The 21,066-nt window shown below is 39.5% G+C and overlaps 1 protein-coding gene and 1 long non-coding RNA gene across 2 annotated transcripts; one reads left to right on the top strand and one right to left on the bottom strand.

Moving 5' to 3' along the window:
* The first annotated feature begins 6,813 nt into the window (after positions 1 to 6,813).
* On the top strand, positions 6,814 to 7,547 carry LOC131220575 (uncharacterized). The gene is made up of 3 exons (XR_009158695.1): positions 6,814 to 7,165; positions 7,245 to 7,386; positions 7,460 to 7,547. It is a non-coding gene; the product is annotated as an uncharacterized LOC131220575 (long non-coding RNA).
* An 8,588-nt stretch (positions 7,548 to 16,135) lies between these two features.
* LOC131220169 (protein FAR1-RELATED SEQUENCE 5-like) lies at positions 16,136 to 17,124 on the bottom strand. Its single transcript, XM_058215133.1, has 2 exons — positions 16,271 to 17,124; positions 16,136 to 16,160 (listed from the first exon to the last, which is right to left on the bottom strand). The coding sequence occupies exons 1-2, from the start codon at positions 17,122 to 17,124 to the stop codon at positions 16,136 to 16,138; spliced, it is 879 nt and encodes a 292-aa protein (XP_058071116.1).
* Positions 17,125 to 21,066: the final 3,942 nt, after the last annotated feature.

Genomic DNA, 21,066 nt, shown 5'->3' with positions numbered 1-21,066 from the left:
GAACACCCATATTTTATCCCCTTCAGACATGTTCAAAAAGGAGTGGAAACCAAGGGACAGTCCCACTCCCCCTCTTCTCTCATCCTTGAGCATCGGTTCTAAAATCACAATCACCCAAGGATTGTGAATCTTGATCATTCGCTTAGCTATTCTAACGGTGCGCTGATTCCCAATGCCTCGAGCATTCCAAACGATGATTTTATCCATCTGTAACACAATCGCTGTTCACAGCCCGTCTCTTCAGTCGTCGCAATCTTGAACCCCAGTCACCCTTAAAGTATAGGGTTCTGGTTCTCTTAGTTTTCCTGAGGGACATTGAAGAATGCAGTTGATCTGTAAAACTTTGAACTTGTGACAAAAGATGTTGATTAACCCTGCCTTAAGAATGATCCGAAGACAAAGGTTACTCCTCTTCACTATCCACGCCTAAGTTCTTTTGACCTTCGCACCATCTCTGCCCGCTGATTCGTTGTTCTGTCTGCAGAGGGGCATCGATGGTTCTACGTCCCAAATCATCTGCAGCCACTAAGAAAAATGGAGAGAGGTTGACAGCAAGTTCAAACCTCCATACCTGAGCAGGAGAGGCAGTAGAGAGCTGCTCTGCCTGATCACAATTACGAGGGGACCTATTGGCTGTGTTTGGGAGTTCTGGATTGCCAACAATTGAGGTATCAGTGGCTGATGGGCCCGTGGGACTGAGCACAGGCTGAGGTGGGAGACAATGCAGGACATTAGTCTCAACAACCCCTCTGTTGGCCTGATCCTGAATGATCGGGGAACAGCCGACCGATCTGGAGTAGAATTTTCTGAATCGGTTGATATTTGAAGGCGACCTGAATGGTGTTTCTGGCTTATCAAGGAGAGGGATTTCTTCTATTGGGTCAGGTCCGTGGCCAATCTCTGAAAAACATTGTCCACTGCTATGGCATGACGGTGCCTGTCCTGATTGTCGGCAGTCTTTTGGGCGCTATATTCCAAGCTGGGCTGAAGAACATCGCTGTGGTGTTGCTGGTCCAACACTTCCTGATTTGGCTGAAGAACCTTCTCAATAGGTCCCGGGTTGGAATCTGGGCTGTTGAGATGGGTGGCCTTTTCTGTCAGCAACTCTGAGACATTACCATAAACTGCCGCTGGGCAGATTTCCATCTCTGCTAAGTTCATATTTGGGATCACAGGAAGGCAAAGCAAAGCGGATTGCATCCTCACCATAAACTCCTCAAACTCGTGCTTGTCCTGATTCGACCTGGCATTAGTCTCAACATTCGCCTTACCGAATTTTGTGAGGACCCAATCTTTGGTCCCCACAAAGTCCTCTGAGGGACTCTTTGGCTCAGTAGGAGGGTGGGTTGCTGGGACCCACAATATCTCAGATTCCATTTTTGTGACAATGGGGTAGTTGTTTCCGGCCACCTTGAGATTAAGCACCTGATTAAAATTGCTACCTGGGTGAAGGATAACCTTAAGGCGAGCATGGACCTGAAATAGTCCATACTTACTGATTTCATCAATCCGGGTAACCTTCCCGAAATAGCTACCCAGGTCCAAGATAACCGATTCTAGCCAAGCATGAGCCGGAATACCATATAGCCTGATCCAAATACCCTCGCTACTTGACACTTCCCCTGGATTCCATGGGTAGACCGAAACGATTCCCATCCAGCTGTGAAGGTCGTTGTCCTGCCGGAACTCCTCGAATTTTGATTTTTTTTTCAGGATGATGAGGAATTTGAGAGTAGAGATCCTGATAACATCCACTATAGAGGATTTGAAATTAGATTCTCGGATTGCTGTTATCGGTCTCAATACCGAAATCGATGGGTCCGACGCTACACCAACTAGAGCAAGGGTCAGTAGATGCATCCGGTGCTCGACCGCGCTAGGGTCAGCCATAGAGGTGATATTGGGGGAATGATTTGCGTGGCCTGTGGGTGGAGACATATTCGCTCTTGGGCCCTCATGGATGCCCGGAGCAGCTGCAACTGCGTAGGATTTGTTGTTCCGAGTGTCCTTTCTAACCCCCTCTCCCCGAACAGGGGAGGGGATTGTCGTAGTAGCCATTGGCGTGTATCTTCTCTTCTTCTCCCATTTGACCACAATGATCCTTCCATCGATCCGCCGGTCGTTGAAAATATCTTTCGCCGCCATTGCATCCTGTTCATACCTAAATCTAACAAAAGCATAGCCCCTAGGTTTCGAAAGACCTGGGAGAGTGGGGATGTATACATCCAGCAGTCGACCATATTTGCTAAAAATTTCCCAAATATCCTCTCTCGAATAATCAAACGGAATATTTCTGACAAAAAGGCTAAAATCTGACCTGATATAGCTAATAACTCGGCCAGCAGGTTGGGATTTGGAGGGCTTTGGGGATTCACGAGCAGGAGGATGAGAGGGGAAACCCTCTTTTCTTGTGGGTGACCTACCTCTCATGAGGCGGTAGGGTCACCAGACCGGCGATGCTCGCCTGCTACGAACTCTTGCGACGCCACCCTGCTTGCAACGCTCGCTTGTCCAATCCCCAGTTGTTGCAGTCAACCCTAATGATAGACTAACTGATATATATGAATCTGTTTGACTTAATCAAAAGTTTGGATGAAAAATAATCATTCAAGTGTATCATAGGAAGTTTTCAATGGTGGTTGTTTAGCAACCATTGTTTCCCGTGGTATAGTCTTGAGTTGTTTCCCAACTCCAGAACCTCTACATTTCATAAGAGGTTTTTCAATCCATGGAAGGGTCTTTTTCTGTGGATGCCTCTTGTTCCTGTTTAGTCCCCATCATTTCGAAAGTCGTTTCTATTTTTACGTCTGTTTCTTTCGCACTTTCTCCCTCTTTCTTCCATTTCTAAGGTTTGTTTTAGTTTCTTAGTGACAATAGGCGACAGTATTCTTCCTAAATAGTCAACACTGGTGATAAATAAAAGAATATTAAAGATTCGAGGCATAGAATTTCTCAATTCTGACACAAGGTACTTATTAGATCGAATAAGTACATTAGATCTTATAGAATTATTTTACCGTATCCAAAATAATACCAATCTAACCCATTTCATGAAGAAAATGTAACCAATTAACCAACCAAAAAAACTACTTGTTATAAATAATCTCTTATTGTTGCATCGAAACATATAAATGTTCACTAATCTGGCTAATGTTGAACTTTGTAAAATGCAATGGTCGAATAATTGAAAAATGAGATTATTCAGGAATACACATTGAATTTCTGGTAGTTTGCCCCGCTAATTATCTAACTTGCCCCACTCAATATCCAGTTTGCCCCGCTCAAATTCTAGTTTGTCTCGCTTATGTTGATAGTTTGTGTCGCACAATTTTTGGTATTTCCTCGCTCAAATTCTATCTCTATTTCATATGAAGCTTGTTCAAATTAATGAAATGCTACATTGTTTTTAATTATGTCTGATTTTATACACTATATTTATCTTGTGAATTTTATGTTTGATATGTTTTTCAATTCATCTTTGTAGGTGACTAATATTCTTCCGTAATCTCCAACCCAACGTCTAGGTGTACACTGACATGGTGGTTTAAAAATGTGAAGAGTGGAGTGGAGAAGCACGATAGTCGGCTAAATTTGTTTAACCAATCTCCTTTCTCGTTTCTATTACATGTTACATTCTTTAGATTTATAAGGGCTCTATTTCACCTTCTTTTTTTTAAAAGATAAAAAGGTGATCTAGTATTTGAGATCAGGGGGAGACGATTGCAGTTTACCAAGATGGACTTTGCTCTCATTACGAGTCTTAAAACTAGAGATCTTACTGTATCGAAAAATCATTGCACTATATGTATATTAAGAGACAAATACTTCAAAGAATATCCAGTATTAAAGAAGCACCTAATGGACGTGTTTGAGAGATTAGTTAACACAAATAAGCATGAGGATGTCGTGAAGGTTGCCTTACTTTTAGTTGTGCAGTGCTTTCTTAGGGGAACCGAACCGAAAACCATGTGCAACATGGATTATATTCATCTGGTGGACTTCCTAGATTATTTCTATAGCTATCCATGAGGTACTTTTGGGACACTATACAATGTCGTAAGGAATTGAATCTTCCGTTGCCGCATCAAGGAATGTTGAATCAGCTGATTTTTTGAGATCAAGACCAAGCTTGTGTCGGTGAATCTAATGGACGGGGTGGATCCCATCTACCTTAAATAGTTTTTCTGATTTAGAGAAAGTTACACCACATTGACTACCTTATCGCAAGCATCTTCCTTTCCTTCCAAACTAGCGTATTGAAAAAAGCGCACTAGTTCATTGACAAGTTAGTTTATGGAAAGAAGTCCACCAGCATGATAACCAGTAGTCAGGCAGGGGGGGCCCTACCAGCAAACGAGACACACCAAGTACATTAGGTGCATGACAACGTGCTCACCCTTGAATCCTAAAATCAGACCCATCAAAAACTCATCCGCCCGTTGTCTACGGACATGTCTTCTGTAGACCCATGGAAAATAAACATTATGGTGGGCCTTTGGAAGTTTTTAATGGTGGGCGTTTGATCACACCACCTGAAATTTTGATCTGCTGCATTTTCGAGCCCAAGCCTTCAAAAGATATAGCTTGGATATAATACATGTACATCATAGTGGGCCCCACAGTTAGGGATCTACTGAAGAAGCAGTGTCCTATCATAGAAAAGATGGGATATTCAACGTTAGTTCAGTGGGTAGCCTACAATCATGCGTGTTTAATTGGTTCATTAGATATAAATCACTGGGATGATGAGACTTTTCAAAAGTACAATGATCTGAAACTTAGGTGTGTCACACATGCCTTGTTAAGACGTCTTAGGAATGATTTTACACAGTTTCTTATTGGGTGATGGTCAACCCCATGTTTTGGACTTGTGGGAGGTACGTGTCCTGGCCAAATATTAGGTGGCTTGGCTAATGTGTGGATCTTATGCACTTGAAGCCATTCATCTCCACGGAAGTTTTGAGCACAAAGACTGACGAGTCAGGTTACCCTTCCGAGACATCTAGGCCTGTGAAAAGTTCACATGGAAGTTCATGCACTGAAAAAAAAAAAATAAAAAAAATAACACTAGGTGGGGCCTAATGTGATGTTTGTGAGGAATCTACTCCGTCCATCCATTTTGTGAGATCCAAATCATTTTAGGACCTAAGGTTAAAAATGAGCCCGAATATTTGAAGATGTAAGGAATAAAACATCTACGGTTGAAAACGTTTTGGGGGGCCACATAAGTTTTGGATCAAGATGATATATATATATATATAGATATATATATATATATATATATATATATATATATATATATATATATATATATATATATAGGGAAAAGGTACTATACGGTCGACCGTACCATAGGCTTCCGTAAGGTCGAGCGTTGGCATAACGCTAGCCGTCAGATGCTGAAATAAAAAATCAACGGCTCCCGTCAAAACGGGATTTTAAATGTTGAAACCGGTCGTTCCGGTTACATTACATCCCTACCCCTACCCCTGCAACCTTCTTTCCATCGGACTCAATTCCAGCCGCCTCTCTCCCTCAATCCCTGCCACGAGTGACCTCCGCGTGCGGCCCTCTCTCTCCACCACCAGCAACCGCCTGCATCCCTCTCTCTCTACTACCAGCAACCGCGTGCAGACCCCTGCAACCTTCTCTCCATCGGACTCAATTCCAGCCCTCTCTCTCCCTCAATCCCTGCCACGAGCGACGTCCGCGTGCGGCCCTCTCTCTCCACCACCAGCAACGTTCGCCTCCACCTCTCTCTCCCCCCTTCTCTCCCTCAATCGGTACCCCCAGCCGCGACCGCCTCCATCTGACGGTAAGGTCGAGCGTATAGTCGCCACTCACGTACGCAGATTGGCTGATGGGGTACTACCCGTGTCCCGAGCTCGGCACACACAGGAGCTCTGTGGGGCCCACAGTCATGTATGAGTTCTGTCCATTTTCATGGGAGCATCGTACGGAATAATTGTCACAGTGAGGCTCAGATGTCCTACACATGTGCGAAGGTGGTACGTGTGTGATGTGTAAAGGTGTATGTGAGGCTAGCAAAGCTCCTTGGATCATGGCTCATCAAAATCACCAAGATAAATGCATCCAATCCCAAATTAAAAATATACAACCTTAGCTGACTCTGCCTTTTTACTGCTGCAATTTATTTTGGTTCTGTTGTCTTATATTTCTACTCGTTTCACATTCATCTCTTCATCACTGTTTTCCCTCTACTGGATCTCCTTCTCAAGTTGGGATTCTTTTGTATGATCTTAGTGGAAAACATAATCCAAGTTGATTTGATTGCTGTAATTAATTCGAATGGAGTGTTTGTATGCGCTATTGAACTGAATTGAAATTTTTAGTCTAATAGGTTGTTTTCAATGCGCTATCAAATTGAATTGAATATTTGAATTATTCTAGCAAAGTGGAATTAACAAATGTGGTTTCCTTTCAAATGCGTTACTTTCAACTCAAACTGAAAAAAAACATAAATGCAATTTGACGGCTACTTCCTCTTTCTGAATACTGCAGAGCATATTAATTTCTGTCATTTCGTCTTTATTAAACTGAATGTTCGCAATTCAATTACTTCATTCATCCAACCGGAGCCATAAAGTGGAAATGGGCAAATTCTGTTTTACCTATCTTAGCATTCAGTTACTATTGCATCTTTTTGTTCAAGTGGATGCAACACATCCATGTGTTATTTTTATAGAAAGCCTTCCGAGATGTTACTATCTTGATATCTTATTATTTTTTCCTGATTAACATTAGGTCTGGTTTGGTGGACACCTGAAAACGGGTTCATCTCATTTTATGTATTAGAGGTCATAATTTCTAATACATAATTATGATTAACTAAAATGAGATGAACTCATTTTCAGGCATTCAGGCTCTAAATATTTCTGTCAAAAAGTATTTTGCCACTACAGATTTTACTAGCCATCATAACCTTCTTTGATATCTCTACCAAGCACATCCTTGTGCTACTTATTTTGATTGGTTTTCTATGCAGGCATGGAATGAGCAGCATAGATCTGGGATTTCAAAAGGTAGACTAGAAGGCATGGTTCGATTGTTTACAGCGGAAACAAATCACTCTTGTTGATAATGATGGTGTCAAGTTAAAGTTTCTCTTGTGGGGAGAGCAGGTTCTCCTTGCGAATCTTTTCAGGTAGGCTCTTAATTGAATTTGGATTTTCATGTTATCTTGCTTGTGCTGCCATGATCCCATCCTTAAAACTTCTTTTCAGTGTAGGAAGTATGCTTGCACTGGATAGACCTTTCATTGCAAATGTTATAGACAGTGATATGCAAACAAATGCTGAAATCTGTCTTGAATATGGTAGTGCCATGCAGTTATATTTGGTCCCCTTTATTCAACATGAAGAGCAGGTTATTACGAAGATGCTCATTGACAGCCATGCATTGTCTACATTAAATGTTCCATGACATGTATGTTTCTTAGGTACTTGTAGCATCCACACCAAATTGGTGTCAAGGATCAAGGCTGTTGAATGGATTGAGTCAAAGTCAAGGTCCTAAAGTTTCTCAAGTGGCATTGCCCTGCTGAAGGTTCTATTGACTTCAGTAATTATCCTTTCAGAGTAAGTATACCATCATCCTCATTTTGGAAACTTTACTTTTTTCAATGATGTTTGCATTTTGCCTTTTCTTTTTACTAGGTTGCAAACCTTTTATTTCTGTTATGCTAAAAAAAAAAAAAAGAACTAGGGCTTTGGAGATTGTTTGCTTATGCTTGTCAAGTGCAAGCAATTTACTTAAACACACACATTGGCCTTAGTGAAGCAAGGTTCTCGAAGACCATTAATGAGTTCAGATGTAAAAGAATTGGAAAAAAGTGAACCTATCCCTGTCAACTAACTGTCAAAAGAGCAAGATGCTAGCTTCCAAGAATCACTGCCAGACTACTTCATGGAGTCACATGTGGCTGCAAAACCACCGTTATCAACACATTGCAGAATTCAGGGTTGAACAGCCAGCTTTTGTCATTCCAAAACTGAAATACTGATTGATAAATAGTTCATAATTGTGGAAATTACTGTCAGTTTTGAAATCGAATTTTCATATGTGGAAATTTCTTAATGTCAGTGGCATCTCTCTCTCTCTCTCTCTCTCTCTCTCTCTCTCTCTCTCTCATGCTTCTACTAGTCTTATGTTTTGAATGACAACATGTATGTAGGGGGTTCTTACTTCCATCTTTTATCGAGAGCACCAAAAACAACAACCTTCTTTATTTTCAGCTGTCAATGGTCAGTCTACTGTTCAGCAGGTCACACCAAGGCGGAGCTCCAAACAATCAGGTAACTCATTCCAGGTGGTCCTCTATAATTTCTGTTTTGTTATGTTACATGGTATCTCATGCCAGGTGGTCCTCTCTAAACCTGTGCTTGGCCATGGGCCATTCATTAACCAGGCCTGAAATTCAGGTCAGTGTCCAACCCACATGCATAAAAACCAGGCCAAAACCTGGTCCATGGTCAGTCAGGCCTGGAAGCGTGATAGGCTAGTCCAGCCCAAATGTTACATATGCAGGTTAGTGTCTTTTTTTAAAACTATATCATTCATCTCCTAGTGAAATTGGTTATTGTTAGTATGAGAGACATTATTATAATTTCTATCAGGGCATGTACTACAATGGTAAGAGATACCATTATCCTAATTTCTTGTCTTTTTTAAAAAAAATATAGGCACTATTAACCGTAGCTGCTACTAACTTCAGCCTATTGCTACGATTAACTACAAATATAATCCGTAGCTTGTTTTTCTTTTGAGCTACGGAAATTATAGCTACGGCCTTTATCCGTAGCTTTTTATATTTTACTTTGGCCAAAATGAGATCCATGTGATCGGGAATCAAATCCCAAAACGGGACAAGTTGAACATAGTGGGCCACTACAACAGAACATGCACACTTTGCTTTGCTTTGCAAGAAATTCTTTGTTATGTTAGCATGACCATGAGTTGTAACATGCACGCTTTGGTTTGCTATGCAAGAAATTCTTTGTTCTGTCAGCAATCATCATTTGTGTGAATTTCCAATCAGCTTTTTTTTTTTTGGTTATGTAAATAAATAAAAATTATGTAAAGCAATAGCCTTGTTAAAGGACTTTCATTTCAAGATAAGCCAAACATCGATCATTTCATTTAATCATATTCCCATATGTTCAACATACAACCTCTAGTTTCCCACCTATTGTAAGTCACACAACGTTGAATTAGAAGCCAATCATCGAGCATTTCACAGGGACTTTAATATGCCCATATAATCATCATGCAATCACTAGCTTTCCACCTTCTATCAAGCTACAATGCATCAAATTAGAAGCAAAGAGTGCAACAAGCAGTGGGTTCCTTGTGAAGCTCTTGGGATGCATTTGAATCGTCCTTTGATGAGCAGCTGCTAGAGCTCTGTGCATGCAACGCAGCACTGGGATCTTCTTCGTCAGTGGTCTTAACTGTCTTCATATTCTTCTTTGCTTGCGAGTTTTTTCCATTTCTTTGGACCTGCATTTGAATTATAAAGATATTATGGAACAAACCCATTAGGTGGGTCACACCACATTGCCTTGGTCCAAAAATCAGGCCACTACTACAGTCATCAGAGGGACAACAGACATGCACTGAATGCAGATCTTGATCTCTCTCTCTTTTTTTTTAGTTTCCAATTTTGATTCATGTGTGGCTCACTGGATTTTTCAAGTAAGGGCACCCACATGGTGTGCCCCAACAGAAAATCTCACACACCAGAGGACCCATTTCTCATATCCAAAAGAAAAACATAGTAAAAATTTAAATACTCACTCGAGAATTCTTCTTCGGATTCTCAGATGGGCTAGTGTTGTTGTTGCTGTTATCAATCATGGCCTTATCTGATTCAGGCGACTGAATTTTTCTCTTGTGTGACACTGTTTGATTTGGAAGAACAGCCACTTCTGACGGGTCCCCACCGGAATCTGCTAAATCCTCGCCACTCATCTCTTCATTCAAGCAGATAATATCTTCAAATAGATTATTGGGAGCATCACGGAGCGACAAGATCTTATTTTGATCATTCTTCTTGCAAAGATCAATTGACATTGAGCTCAAGGGACCCACATTAGCATCACCAACAGCATAGACGTCGCAATCTGAAGTGGGGGCTGAGAAACTAGTACTGTTACATTCTGGCCAACAGTACAAACTAGAGTTAGCAACATCACTGAAATGATAATAACAATCATCATTACGTCCCGCCATGTTAGTACTGCTAAATCCTCGCCACTCATCTCAGGCCTGTTGTAGAATTATTCTGCAAGAATCCTTTCGCTCACCCATATTGAACGTAACTTCACTGCAATGTAACCACAAATGTGTTGTTTTTATAAGAGATGTTTGTTTCTTGCAGGGGCCAAGGAGCAGCAATAGCTCTTCATCAAATCCGGAATCCAAAACTAAAGACAAGTGTGCTGTAATGTAAAGAAAGCATTTGTATATGATGTATTTCCCTCCCAGTTTTGGCCAATTTGTTGTAACATGATAAGAACATCACCTAAGCAATCATCATTTGTGTGAATTTCCAATCAGCTTTTTTTTTTTGGTTATGTAAATAAAATAAAAATTATCTAAAGCAATAGCCTTGTTAAAGGACTTTCATTTCGAGATAAGCCAAACATCACCATATGTTCATCATACAACCTCATCATCCAACTGGGTTGGAAAGGGTCTTCTCATCTGAATGGTTTTCGAGATATGCCCTTCAAAAGTGGGGGCCCCTAGTATCAATGGTCTGGATCGCTGAAGCACAGTTCTGTTGACACAAACTGCAAACTGGAGGATACCATCCATGTACATGGTCTGCAGATATCAAAACACCAATATCAGAGGCTATCAAGAAATGTGTGTATTAGAAGTAGCAATTGCCTCATGTTGTCAGGAAAAATAGACATGTCCCAAACCTGTTGACAAAGGCGGTTGAACGATGACCTGTCAGCCTTGAATAGCAGTGCCTTTGTTATTGTAAACTTGCATTGAATGATCTCAGATCTGCACAAAAACAAAAAGTACTTGAAATTGGTAAAAAATAAAAGATAACAAAAATGCAACCCATGAGCAAGTCAGCACATTGAACGAGATGATAGGCACGTACTTATGCTGCAATTCATTTCTAGCCTCAATCAGGCAATTTGCAAACTGGCCAACCTGCACAATGAGAAGCTCTCCACTCCTTAAAATCTAAGTGTATACAGACTAGTATTTTGTGCACCTCTCCACATGCTGTGAGCTTGAATCTTAATTTGGCAAGAACATTCCACAGGACCATCACCAGGTTCATATGGCAAAACAAATTTCCTTTGTTCCCCCACTCTTTTAATTAGTTAATTAGTTAATACTAACACTAACAGAGAAATCATAGTATATACTAATAGAGAAAGTGATATTAGTGTTAGTTAATACAATAGACATGTGATATGTTGGCAAGAAAGACAGTTGCATGTGAAAGTTCACAATCACATGCATCCCACGAATGGAACCTTCACCAAGAAGCAATGTGTGACATGCATCAACTGAACCCAAGCGCAGTTAAAGGAGCAGAAGTTATGCCCAGTGAGCAGCCCATTGTAGAAATTTTTCCAAGAATCATAAGAATTCTTGCTTTGGATATGATTGGCAAAACGGAATAGTAATGCCAACCCCAAATAGTTGGGAGTTGGGACAAGGCTATAATGATGGGTTGAACACAATAATGAAAATTTGCACATGAGGTGCGCATATTTATTAGCTTTGTTCACCTGCAGTAATGTTCTTCTTCACACCCTCGAGGACATGGAATGACCGAAGGCAATGTAAACTGCTTAGAGTGAGGCAAAGCCAAGCTACCATTTACTAGCGCCTCCAAGACCTCTTTTGGTACAAGATTGTTGTTCTTCATATTACTTGAAGAACATGACTGTACACTGTCATAGTTCGCCATGAGAGTATTATCTTCTTCATCCGATAATTCAACTGGACAAGCCTCTTCTAAAGAATGTGAAGATGTCTCATGATCATGTTCTGTATTTGCTGGTAATACCAGAGATTGCAAATAGAGTTTCCTATCAATCTGAAGTTCTATTGAACCAATATAACAAAAACAGTAGCTACATACAAGGCAGTCAACCTGCAAAACATAAGAAATTAGTGAGCGATATGTATATATGAGAGGCCAATGTAAGAAGAGTGAGACTAAACCACTGCAGCTCTTCTGATGGGAGCTTCAGCCAAATCAGCTACAGCAAGGAGAATGGTCTACAATATGGTGGAGGTGAACAGATGGGGGTGAATGACAGCTATTTCTACAGTGGGTTGGATGAAACCCAGAAGATATTCAATGGCTTCAATGGGCTGTGGGGAGAAGTTCCATTAGAGTATGGTTATGAATGATAGCTTTTTCTACAATGCAAGTGCAATGATGTTGGAGGGAACAAAGCCCAATGAGATCCATGTGATCGGTAATCAATTGGAAACAATCTCGAAATTTCATCAATGGGTCATGCTGTGAGCTTGAATCTTAATTTGGCAAGAACATTCCACAGGACCATCACCAGGTTCATATGGCAAAACAAATTTCCTTTGTTTCCCCACTCTTTTAATTCTACTTTTCTAACTGAACCCAATGACAGAATAAAAAAATGCAAGAAAACAAGGAACCAGTGGAATAAATTTCCTATTGATACTGGATACACTACAAGCAAATTTTTGGTCATAATTTTAAGTATGAATACTTTTTTTCAGTAACTAGAAAAATAAGGCCATCAAAAAGAAATCTGAAAAAAAACAAAAAAATAAAAATTAAAGAAAACTTGGTGATAATCAGCATCCTTAGAACCTGCTAAGCTGGTTGTTGTCATGGGTTTGAGCACCCATTATGGTGAAATTTCACTGTGTGGTGTGAGTGCGTGTGTAAAAAAATAAAAAATAAAAGTACAATTGACCATTTTCTCCGATTTAATATAGTGAACTGATGAATTTGCTACTGTAAAAAAGAAATCTCAACTTGTAAATGTAGTGCTCTACAAAAGTAGGCTGCATCTGGCAGTGCCAACTAATTCAATTGCATTAATTACTCAGTGAAGTGGAAACAACCAAACTAATTCAATTGGGTGAGCGTTTGCAATTCCACTTGGTTTCATAAAGGAAGTTCTAAATGCATCCTTATGAAATCAGTGTGCTTAATTGAATTGATAGAAATCTGAACTAAGCCAATTACTTAGAAAAAGGTCGTTTATTGATTGGATGAGTGTTTATCAGTTGTGTATCTAAATGCAGTCTCAGTAGAATCAGTGTTCTAAACTAAATTGATAGTGAACTAAACTCAGAAATTTAGTTACAATTCTATTGTTTATTGATTGTGTTTGTAATTCAAATCACTTGCATATCCAAAGTTCCAAACACAGCCTTAGAGAATCAGTGCACTGAATTGAATCAACATTGAACTAAACTCAGCAAATTTCATAGTATGAGCAAAAGGTTAAACAGAGATGTCGACAGCCAAACAATAAATACAATTAGTGATCAATTCCTTAACATAAATATCACACATATAACTTGTTTGATTACTTGTAATAAGCATAACAGTTAGACTGCAGATCTGTTTTACATACATTGGCTTTCTAACTGAATACATGGATAAAGCTACAAACAGCTAGTGAAGTGATCATTCTAGCTGATGAACTCACAAGCGATGAGGAACATCTATGCTCAATTTGAAGAATCCTTTTTGAAGAAAAAAATTGCCCATCCTTGACAAACAAGAGACGTATTGACTCATTTTCAATTTGGAGCCTGCCCTTATGCCTAAGGGTCGACTGCTTGACTGGGCCTGCACAGCCATGGGTGTATTATCTAGTATGTCAATCTTGTAAGCCTGATGAAAAGATTCAGCCAATAGTCTACACTCAGTAGAGAAAATCAGACAGGTAATGATTCTCCTATCCGTAGCTACCTGTACATTTCGCCAGTCACTATGCTGTGGGCCACCACTCTCCCATACATCACTACCACCACCACCATCATCCACACCATTCATATCAAATGAAAGATGGAGCTTACATGCTTGGAGGGGAGAATAACTGTAGCTCTTCTGATGGGAGCTGCAGCCAGATCAGCTACAGCAAGGAGAATGGTCTACAATATGGTGGAGGTGAACAGACGGGGGTGAATGACAGCTATTTCTATGGTGGGTTGGATGAAACCCAGAAGATATTCAATGGCTTCAATGGGCCGTGGGGATAAGTTCCATTAGAGTATGGTTATGAATGATAGCTTTTTCTACGATGCAAGTGCAATGATGTTGGAGGGAACAAAGCCCAAGGGAGGGATATGTACAACTGATTGTAAAATCATAAATTGGATTGTTCCAATCTATGAAAGACAAGGGAAAGCACAAAATCTTGCAATCATACCAAGTCAATTAATATTTCTTACTTATTTACTTCTATGTATGTTATTAGAAAAAAGAAAATGTTATTCAAAATTTCAACGACCTTAAAACACCGATCAACAATAGTTGAATGTTTCACTGTCCTTGAAACATGCACGCAAATATTTTATAATAAGAATATGAAAATCGAAAAAAAAAATGCACGTTATTGCCATGAAAATGAAATCAATCCACATCGTCGACATTAAGAGTAGTGGATACTTCAATCTTCCGTGATCTATAATAGGTATCTTCTTAGTAAACAATTTCAAGTTATTCCTGCATACAAAACGACCAGAAAAATTTTCAATTATACATCCATTGAAACTTAACTATATGCATGAAAAGGAAAAGAATAAAAAATTGTAGGCATCAAAAGGAAAAGAACATATATTTAAGTTATTGTTTTAATAAAAGGGTTAAAATTCGTACATTTAGCTGATGGCGCAAGCTTGTAGACATTTAAGACATCATGCCTTTGGTACCGATCAATCTAATCATGTGAGATTATATAAGTACATGAAAATCGAAAGTATATATTAAACATTCATTAATAAATGCCTTGATAGTTACTTTTTAAATACCTTGATTTAACATCCTACCACGACCCTGTACTATATTTTTTCCTCTTGGCCTACCAACTGCTTTTCCCTTTCCTCTTTCAATGTTAGTGCCATAACTGTGGAGATAATGAATTTTGTTTAAAATAATGCAATGTATGTAAGAAATCAAATAAAAAAACAGGGAAAAAATATATACCTGGCTTCTTCAGATGCATTATCAAGTTGGTTATATATAGGACAATTTCGTTTATCATGCCCAATAACCCACTTGTTACACCCACGGCATAACTTACTATTCTCCTCCCTGCCAGATTTAAATCTTTTACTCGTTCGGCCTTTAGTACTAACAACTATCGGATCAAGTACTACGTAAGAGTTCTTAGAATGTGCATTAAACAATAGATTGCTTTCACCACCCTCGACATTCTTGACAATACTGGTTTCTTCTTCGATTCCACATTTTTGACGAACATTTGCAACCAAATCTTCTAAGGCTGATAACACAGGTTCTATTATTTCTGGAGTCCTCATTCCTTCATTTATTAAATAGTTCATCATACGAGATATTTTATTGCGCCCCAAAATGGTTGACTCATCAATGTTTGAAGACAAATGAGTTGAGTCACTTTTATTTTTTTCTTTCGCATTACGTGTCCACCTTTTAAGTATATAATGAGAAGGCATTTTTATGATGGATTCTTCCTTGAACACAACTAATAAATGCCTGCAAACAATCCCACGAAATTCGAAGCTCTGACAAGTACAAGAACCAACCCGTTCATCATGGTTCCAAATAATTGTATACATTTTATCATTCCTTCTATAGTCGAATATATTATATTTACTTAATGGTCCTTCCCTTACTACCAGCTTATTAACAAGTAAAGCACTTTCCTTCACCTCTACTTGAAAGTCATAAAATACTTCTCTTGTATAAATTTTTGCCATCTCTGTTTCAATATCGATCGAGGTTATTGCTACAGGTATACTATATAAAGTGTCACAATCCGATTTCAACTCATTATGCCGACGTTTTTGTAAAGCGCGATCATATCCTTCTGCAAATTCTAATAACGTTGACTTATGACTTACAAAATAATCAAAGAAGGCATTCATGCCTTCACTCCGTTGTGTCGTTGACATCCCTGCATAAAACGTTTTCTTGACATAAGCTGGAATCCACATTTTACGTATCGTGTACAAATCTTGTAACCATTTATTTTCTTCAAGGTTATAATCTACAATCATTTTCGACCATAATGCATCAAATTCGGCTTCCTCATCGCACATATATACACAATTTCTCCAATCATTGTTGAATGATGGGTTCTCATTAATTACTTTACCTAACTTCTCTGGAAGCTTCTGAACAATGTGCCACATGCACAACCTATGCTCGGTATTCGGAAATACACTTGCAATTGCAGCAGCAATTGCTGGATCCTGATCTGTGATTATAGCCTTTGGAAGCTTCCCACCCATAGCTTGTAACCATGATTGAAATAACCATTCGAAATCTTCAATGGTTTCACCAAACAGAAGCCCGGCACCAAATAAGATAGATTGCTTATGGTGGTTGACTCCGACAAATGGACCAAAAGGCATATCAAATTCATTTGTCTTGTATGTTGTGTCAAAACATACAACGTCACCAAAAGCTTCATAGTCTATTTTTGAAATATTATCTGCCCAAAAACAAGATGTCAATCTACATTCATTGTCAATTTGGATTGCATAAGTAAAATTATCATCATTCCTCTGTTTATTTTGAAAGTAAAGAAGCAACTCTTGAGCACTTTTGCCATGTTTGTCATGCCTTTGAAGTTTTAGAGCATTTCTTGCATCTTCATCAATAAAACCCATTTTCTCAGGTCCTCCAGCTTCATTTGTAAAAAAATTTAACACTTTAGCTGTGCCAATACCTGCTTTTCTCATGTTATCCATGACAACCTTATGAGAATCTGTAAAATGTCGATGTGATCGTAAACAATGAACCTTGCTTGGACTCATTAAATTGTGACTATGTGCTTCCACAAATGTCTTAACTTCCCATCTATCTGATCCATTCTTGTGAACTACAATCTTTGCCTTGCAATCACATCTTGTCATGGCTCTTGGTCTCTTTTTATGATCCGTTGCTTCTATATGCTTACGATGTCGATACCCTTCCTTAGAACATATAAAACTTCGCATAATTGTTTCACCTGTTTTCATACTATTCCGCGTTGAACCTTTTCGTATACTAAATCCACACCATCTAGCATATTCATTGTAAAAATCATACGCAACATTTTCAGAAATGAACACCATACCAACTATTGGTTTCACTTCCTTGGGTGCTTCTGGAATGAAATCATATGGATGTGAGATTGTTTCTTCATTATGATTTGTCTGATGTTCATTTTGATTTGTCTGGTGTCCATTATGATTCTCTACACGTGCATTGGGTTGTGACTCCATTTCCCCAACTACAAGTTCAAAGTAAACATAAATTCGGTTAATCAAAAGCTACGAAATAAATATGAGGGTACAAAAATTACTATTTATAAATAAAGAAGAAAAAATATAAAAGAAGAAGAAAAAAAAACAATAACAACCCTTAGCTTAATCTAGTGAATCATAATGGCATATTCTACAAAAGTATCAAATTACTCTCTTCTATATAATTTTAGGAATTGAAATCAATGAGCATGCAAAAAAAAATTATTTAATTGTAGAAACATAATGATGAAGTAACCCTTGAATCAGCCCAATTAATCACTAATCAGGAGAAAGCAATAACTATTCTGTTTCAATTAAAAACAAAACAATAACAACAATAATAACAGAACTTAACATCATACAATTGTTTATCGGATTGTGATATTTAGTGAAGGATTACATGAATTGCATATAGTAGAAAGTATTTTAAGAAGTATGCTTAGCATGATTAGGATATTTGCTAGAATCTTAGGTTAGGGAAAAAGTAAGTGTTAGCACTAGATACAATAATACAAGGCCACTAGCAATCTTCTGCAACTATCCAAGTCAACAAGGTTACTGGCTTCACCAATTAAAAATACAAAAGTAAATTTTACAAAAAAATAATTAAAAAAAAACAGATAAAACAAACCATTTTTTCTTTTACATGCAAAAACTGATATTGATTTGGGTTTGGAATCAGGGAAGCTTCAGTTTCAAAATGTTGGCATGTATAATCAGGGTTGTAGATATGCTGGGCCTAGGCCAAGAAACTACAAAATTTTGAACACGTCCAGCCCGACAATTCAATATCTAGGCCTAAGTCCTGCCCACTGACAGCTGGAACTATGATAATTCCTTGTGATATTCTCGATATTATGAAACCTGCTATTAAAACTTAATAAAAACCTACATACAAATTATTCTTGTTGATGTTAATGGAACTTGGAACCTCGGCCCATGGCTGTGGAGAGTTCCGTTTGTCACAAAAGCTTGACCGCATTACTGCGGAATCACCAAAACATATGTATTGTCATTGTTCAAATACTAGAAATCTATCAAACACATGATCCAGAGCATCTCAATCTGAAAAAAAAAAAAAAAGAAGCAACAACCACAAAGAAAATCCCAAAAAACAGAGGCCTTACCTGTAAGGCTCAATCCGAGGCTGCACAGCGTAGTTGTAGGGGTCTTACCTGTAATCGGAGGCTGCACAGTGTGGTGGTAGGGAATGAGGGAGAGAGAGGTGGAGGCGGTCGCGGCTGGGGGTACCGATTGAGGGAGAGAAGGGGGGAGAGAGAGGTGGAGGCGAACGTTGCTGGTGGTGGAGAGAGAGGGCTGCACGCGGTTGTTGGTGGTAGAGAGAGAGGGCTGCAGGCGGTTGCTGGTGGTGGAGAGAGAGGGCCGCACGCGGACGTCGCTCGTGGCAGGGATTGAGGGAGAGAGAGGGCTGGAATTGAGTCCGATGGAGAGAAGGTTGCAGGGGTCTGCACGCGGTTGCTGGTAGTAGAGAGAGAGGGATGCAGGCGGTTGCTGGTGGTGGAGAGAGAGGGCCGCACGCAGAGGTCACTCGTGGCAGGGATTGAGGGAGAGAGAGGGCTGGAATTGAGTCCGATGGAAAGAAGGTTACAGGGGTAGGGGTAGGGATGTAATGTAACCGGAACGACCGGTTTCAACATTTAAAATCCCGTTTTGACGGGAGCCGTTGATTTTTTATTTCAGCATCTGACGGCTAGCGTTATGCCAACACTCGACCTTACGGAAGCCTATGGTACGGTCGACCGTATAGTACCTTTTCCCATATATATATATATATATATATATATATATATATATATATATATATATATATATATATATATATATATATATGTGTGCTCGACCTCGCGACTCCATCCCATGAGGTCGAGCTGTGTGGGCCCCACCGTGATGCGTTTCGAACATCTACCCCGTTAGTAGATGCACCATTCCATCGTGGGCCTAGGTCTCAAAAATCAAGTCAATCCGTGACTTGTGTGGGCCACACCACATAAAGAAGTGAGGAGGGGCCGTGCACTATTAAAACATTCATAATCATTTTTTGGGCCCACCGAGATGTGGTTTGCAAATCCAGCCCATCCATTATGTGTGTCCCACTTGGATGAGGGTTCAGACCAAGTTTCAGCAGCATTCAAAACTTAAGTGGGCCCCACCAAGTGCTTTTATATGTTTTAACGGTGTCTTCACATGATTTTAGATGGTATAGCCCACCTGAGTTCCGTATACAGCTGATTTTTGGGATATCCCATAATTTAGAGGGGACCCATCAAATACACGGTGTTGATGGTCGACACGCATCACAGTGGGGCCCACACTGCTCGACCTCACGGGAGCTTATCGCGAGGTCGAGCACATAGTACCTTTTCCCACGTGTGTTTGTGTGTGTGTATTTCAGTTAATCCTAGTAGAACTGAAGTTATGAATGGTGTGGATGGCATGTAAATATCACCATAGCCGTCAGGGTGGTTTCAACTATAGGAAATTTCCTACCCACCTTTTATTCAGTGCGGCCCACTTAAGTCTTGGATGCTTCTCACTTTTGGTCTCAAGCCCTAAAGTAAGCTCACGGAACAGATGGATGAGGTGAATTTCTCCCAAACATCAGGGTGTGCCCAGCTTAGGTTTTCCGTGCAAGAACTTCCTGCCAAAGGGTTGTGGGACGTGGATTTCTTACAAAAAGCCTTTGGCAATAAGTTCATGTGCAAGATGTTGGGTGGGGCCAAACGCCATGTTTGTAGAAAATCTATCCCGTTCATATATTTTGAGAACTAATTTGAGGACATGGAACCAGAAATGATGTGGATCCAAAGTTCAAGTGGGCCACACAAGATGAAAATTTGGGGAAAGAAATACCCACCTATTGAGACCTTTCTAGGCTCTACCTTAATATTTATGAGCTATCAAAACCTTTATAAGGTTATTATCAATGGGATATAGTGAAAAAATGGAGAAGGATTGGCTACTCCCCCTGACACCAGCCCCCTGGCTGGTGGTCGGTGCTCTGTGGGCCCCACCATGATGTATGTGTTTCATCCATTCCGTTCATCCATTTTTAAAAATCATTTTAGGGATTTACACAAAAATTTATAGGTATATAAATCTTATATGGACCACACCACAGGAAAACAATAATGATTGGATATCCACCATTAAAATCCTCCTAAGGCCCACTGTACTGTTTATTTGACATCCAATCTGTTGATTAGGTCATAAAGACCCAGATGAAGGGAAAAAATAAATATCAGCCTGATCCAAAACTTTTATGGCTCTCAAAACATTTTTAATGATCAACGTTCATTCAGTACTGTTTCCTGTAATGTGGTCCAATTGAGATTGAGATATATCTCATTTTTTGTTTCATACCATAAAATGATCTATAAAAATAGATGAACGGCATGGATGAAACACATACATCATGGTAGGGCCCACAGAGCACCGACCATCAGCCAATGGCCGGTGGCAGGGGGAGTAGCCAATCCGTTTTCGAAAAAATACAAAATTTAACCTGACAGAAAGCGTTTATGCTCATTAAGAATGTTTCAATGGTTTTCA

This window comes from Magnolia sinica, chromosome 12, assembly GCF_029962835.1.
Source record: "Magnolia sinica isolate HGM2019 chromosome 12, MsV1, whole genome shotgun sequence".
Taxonomy (NCBI): domain Eukaryota; kingdom Viridiplantae; phylum Streptophyta; class Magnoliopsida; order Magnoliales; family Magnoliaceae; genus Magnolia; species Magnolia sinica.
The sequence above is the reverse complement of the archived record's forward strand: the minus strand, read 5'-3'. Positions and strand labels throughout refer to the sequence as shown.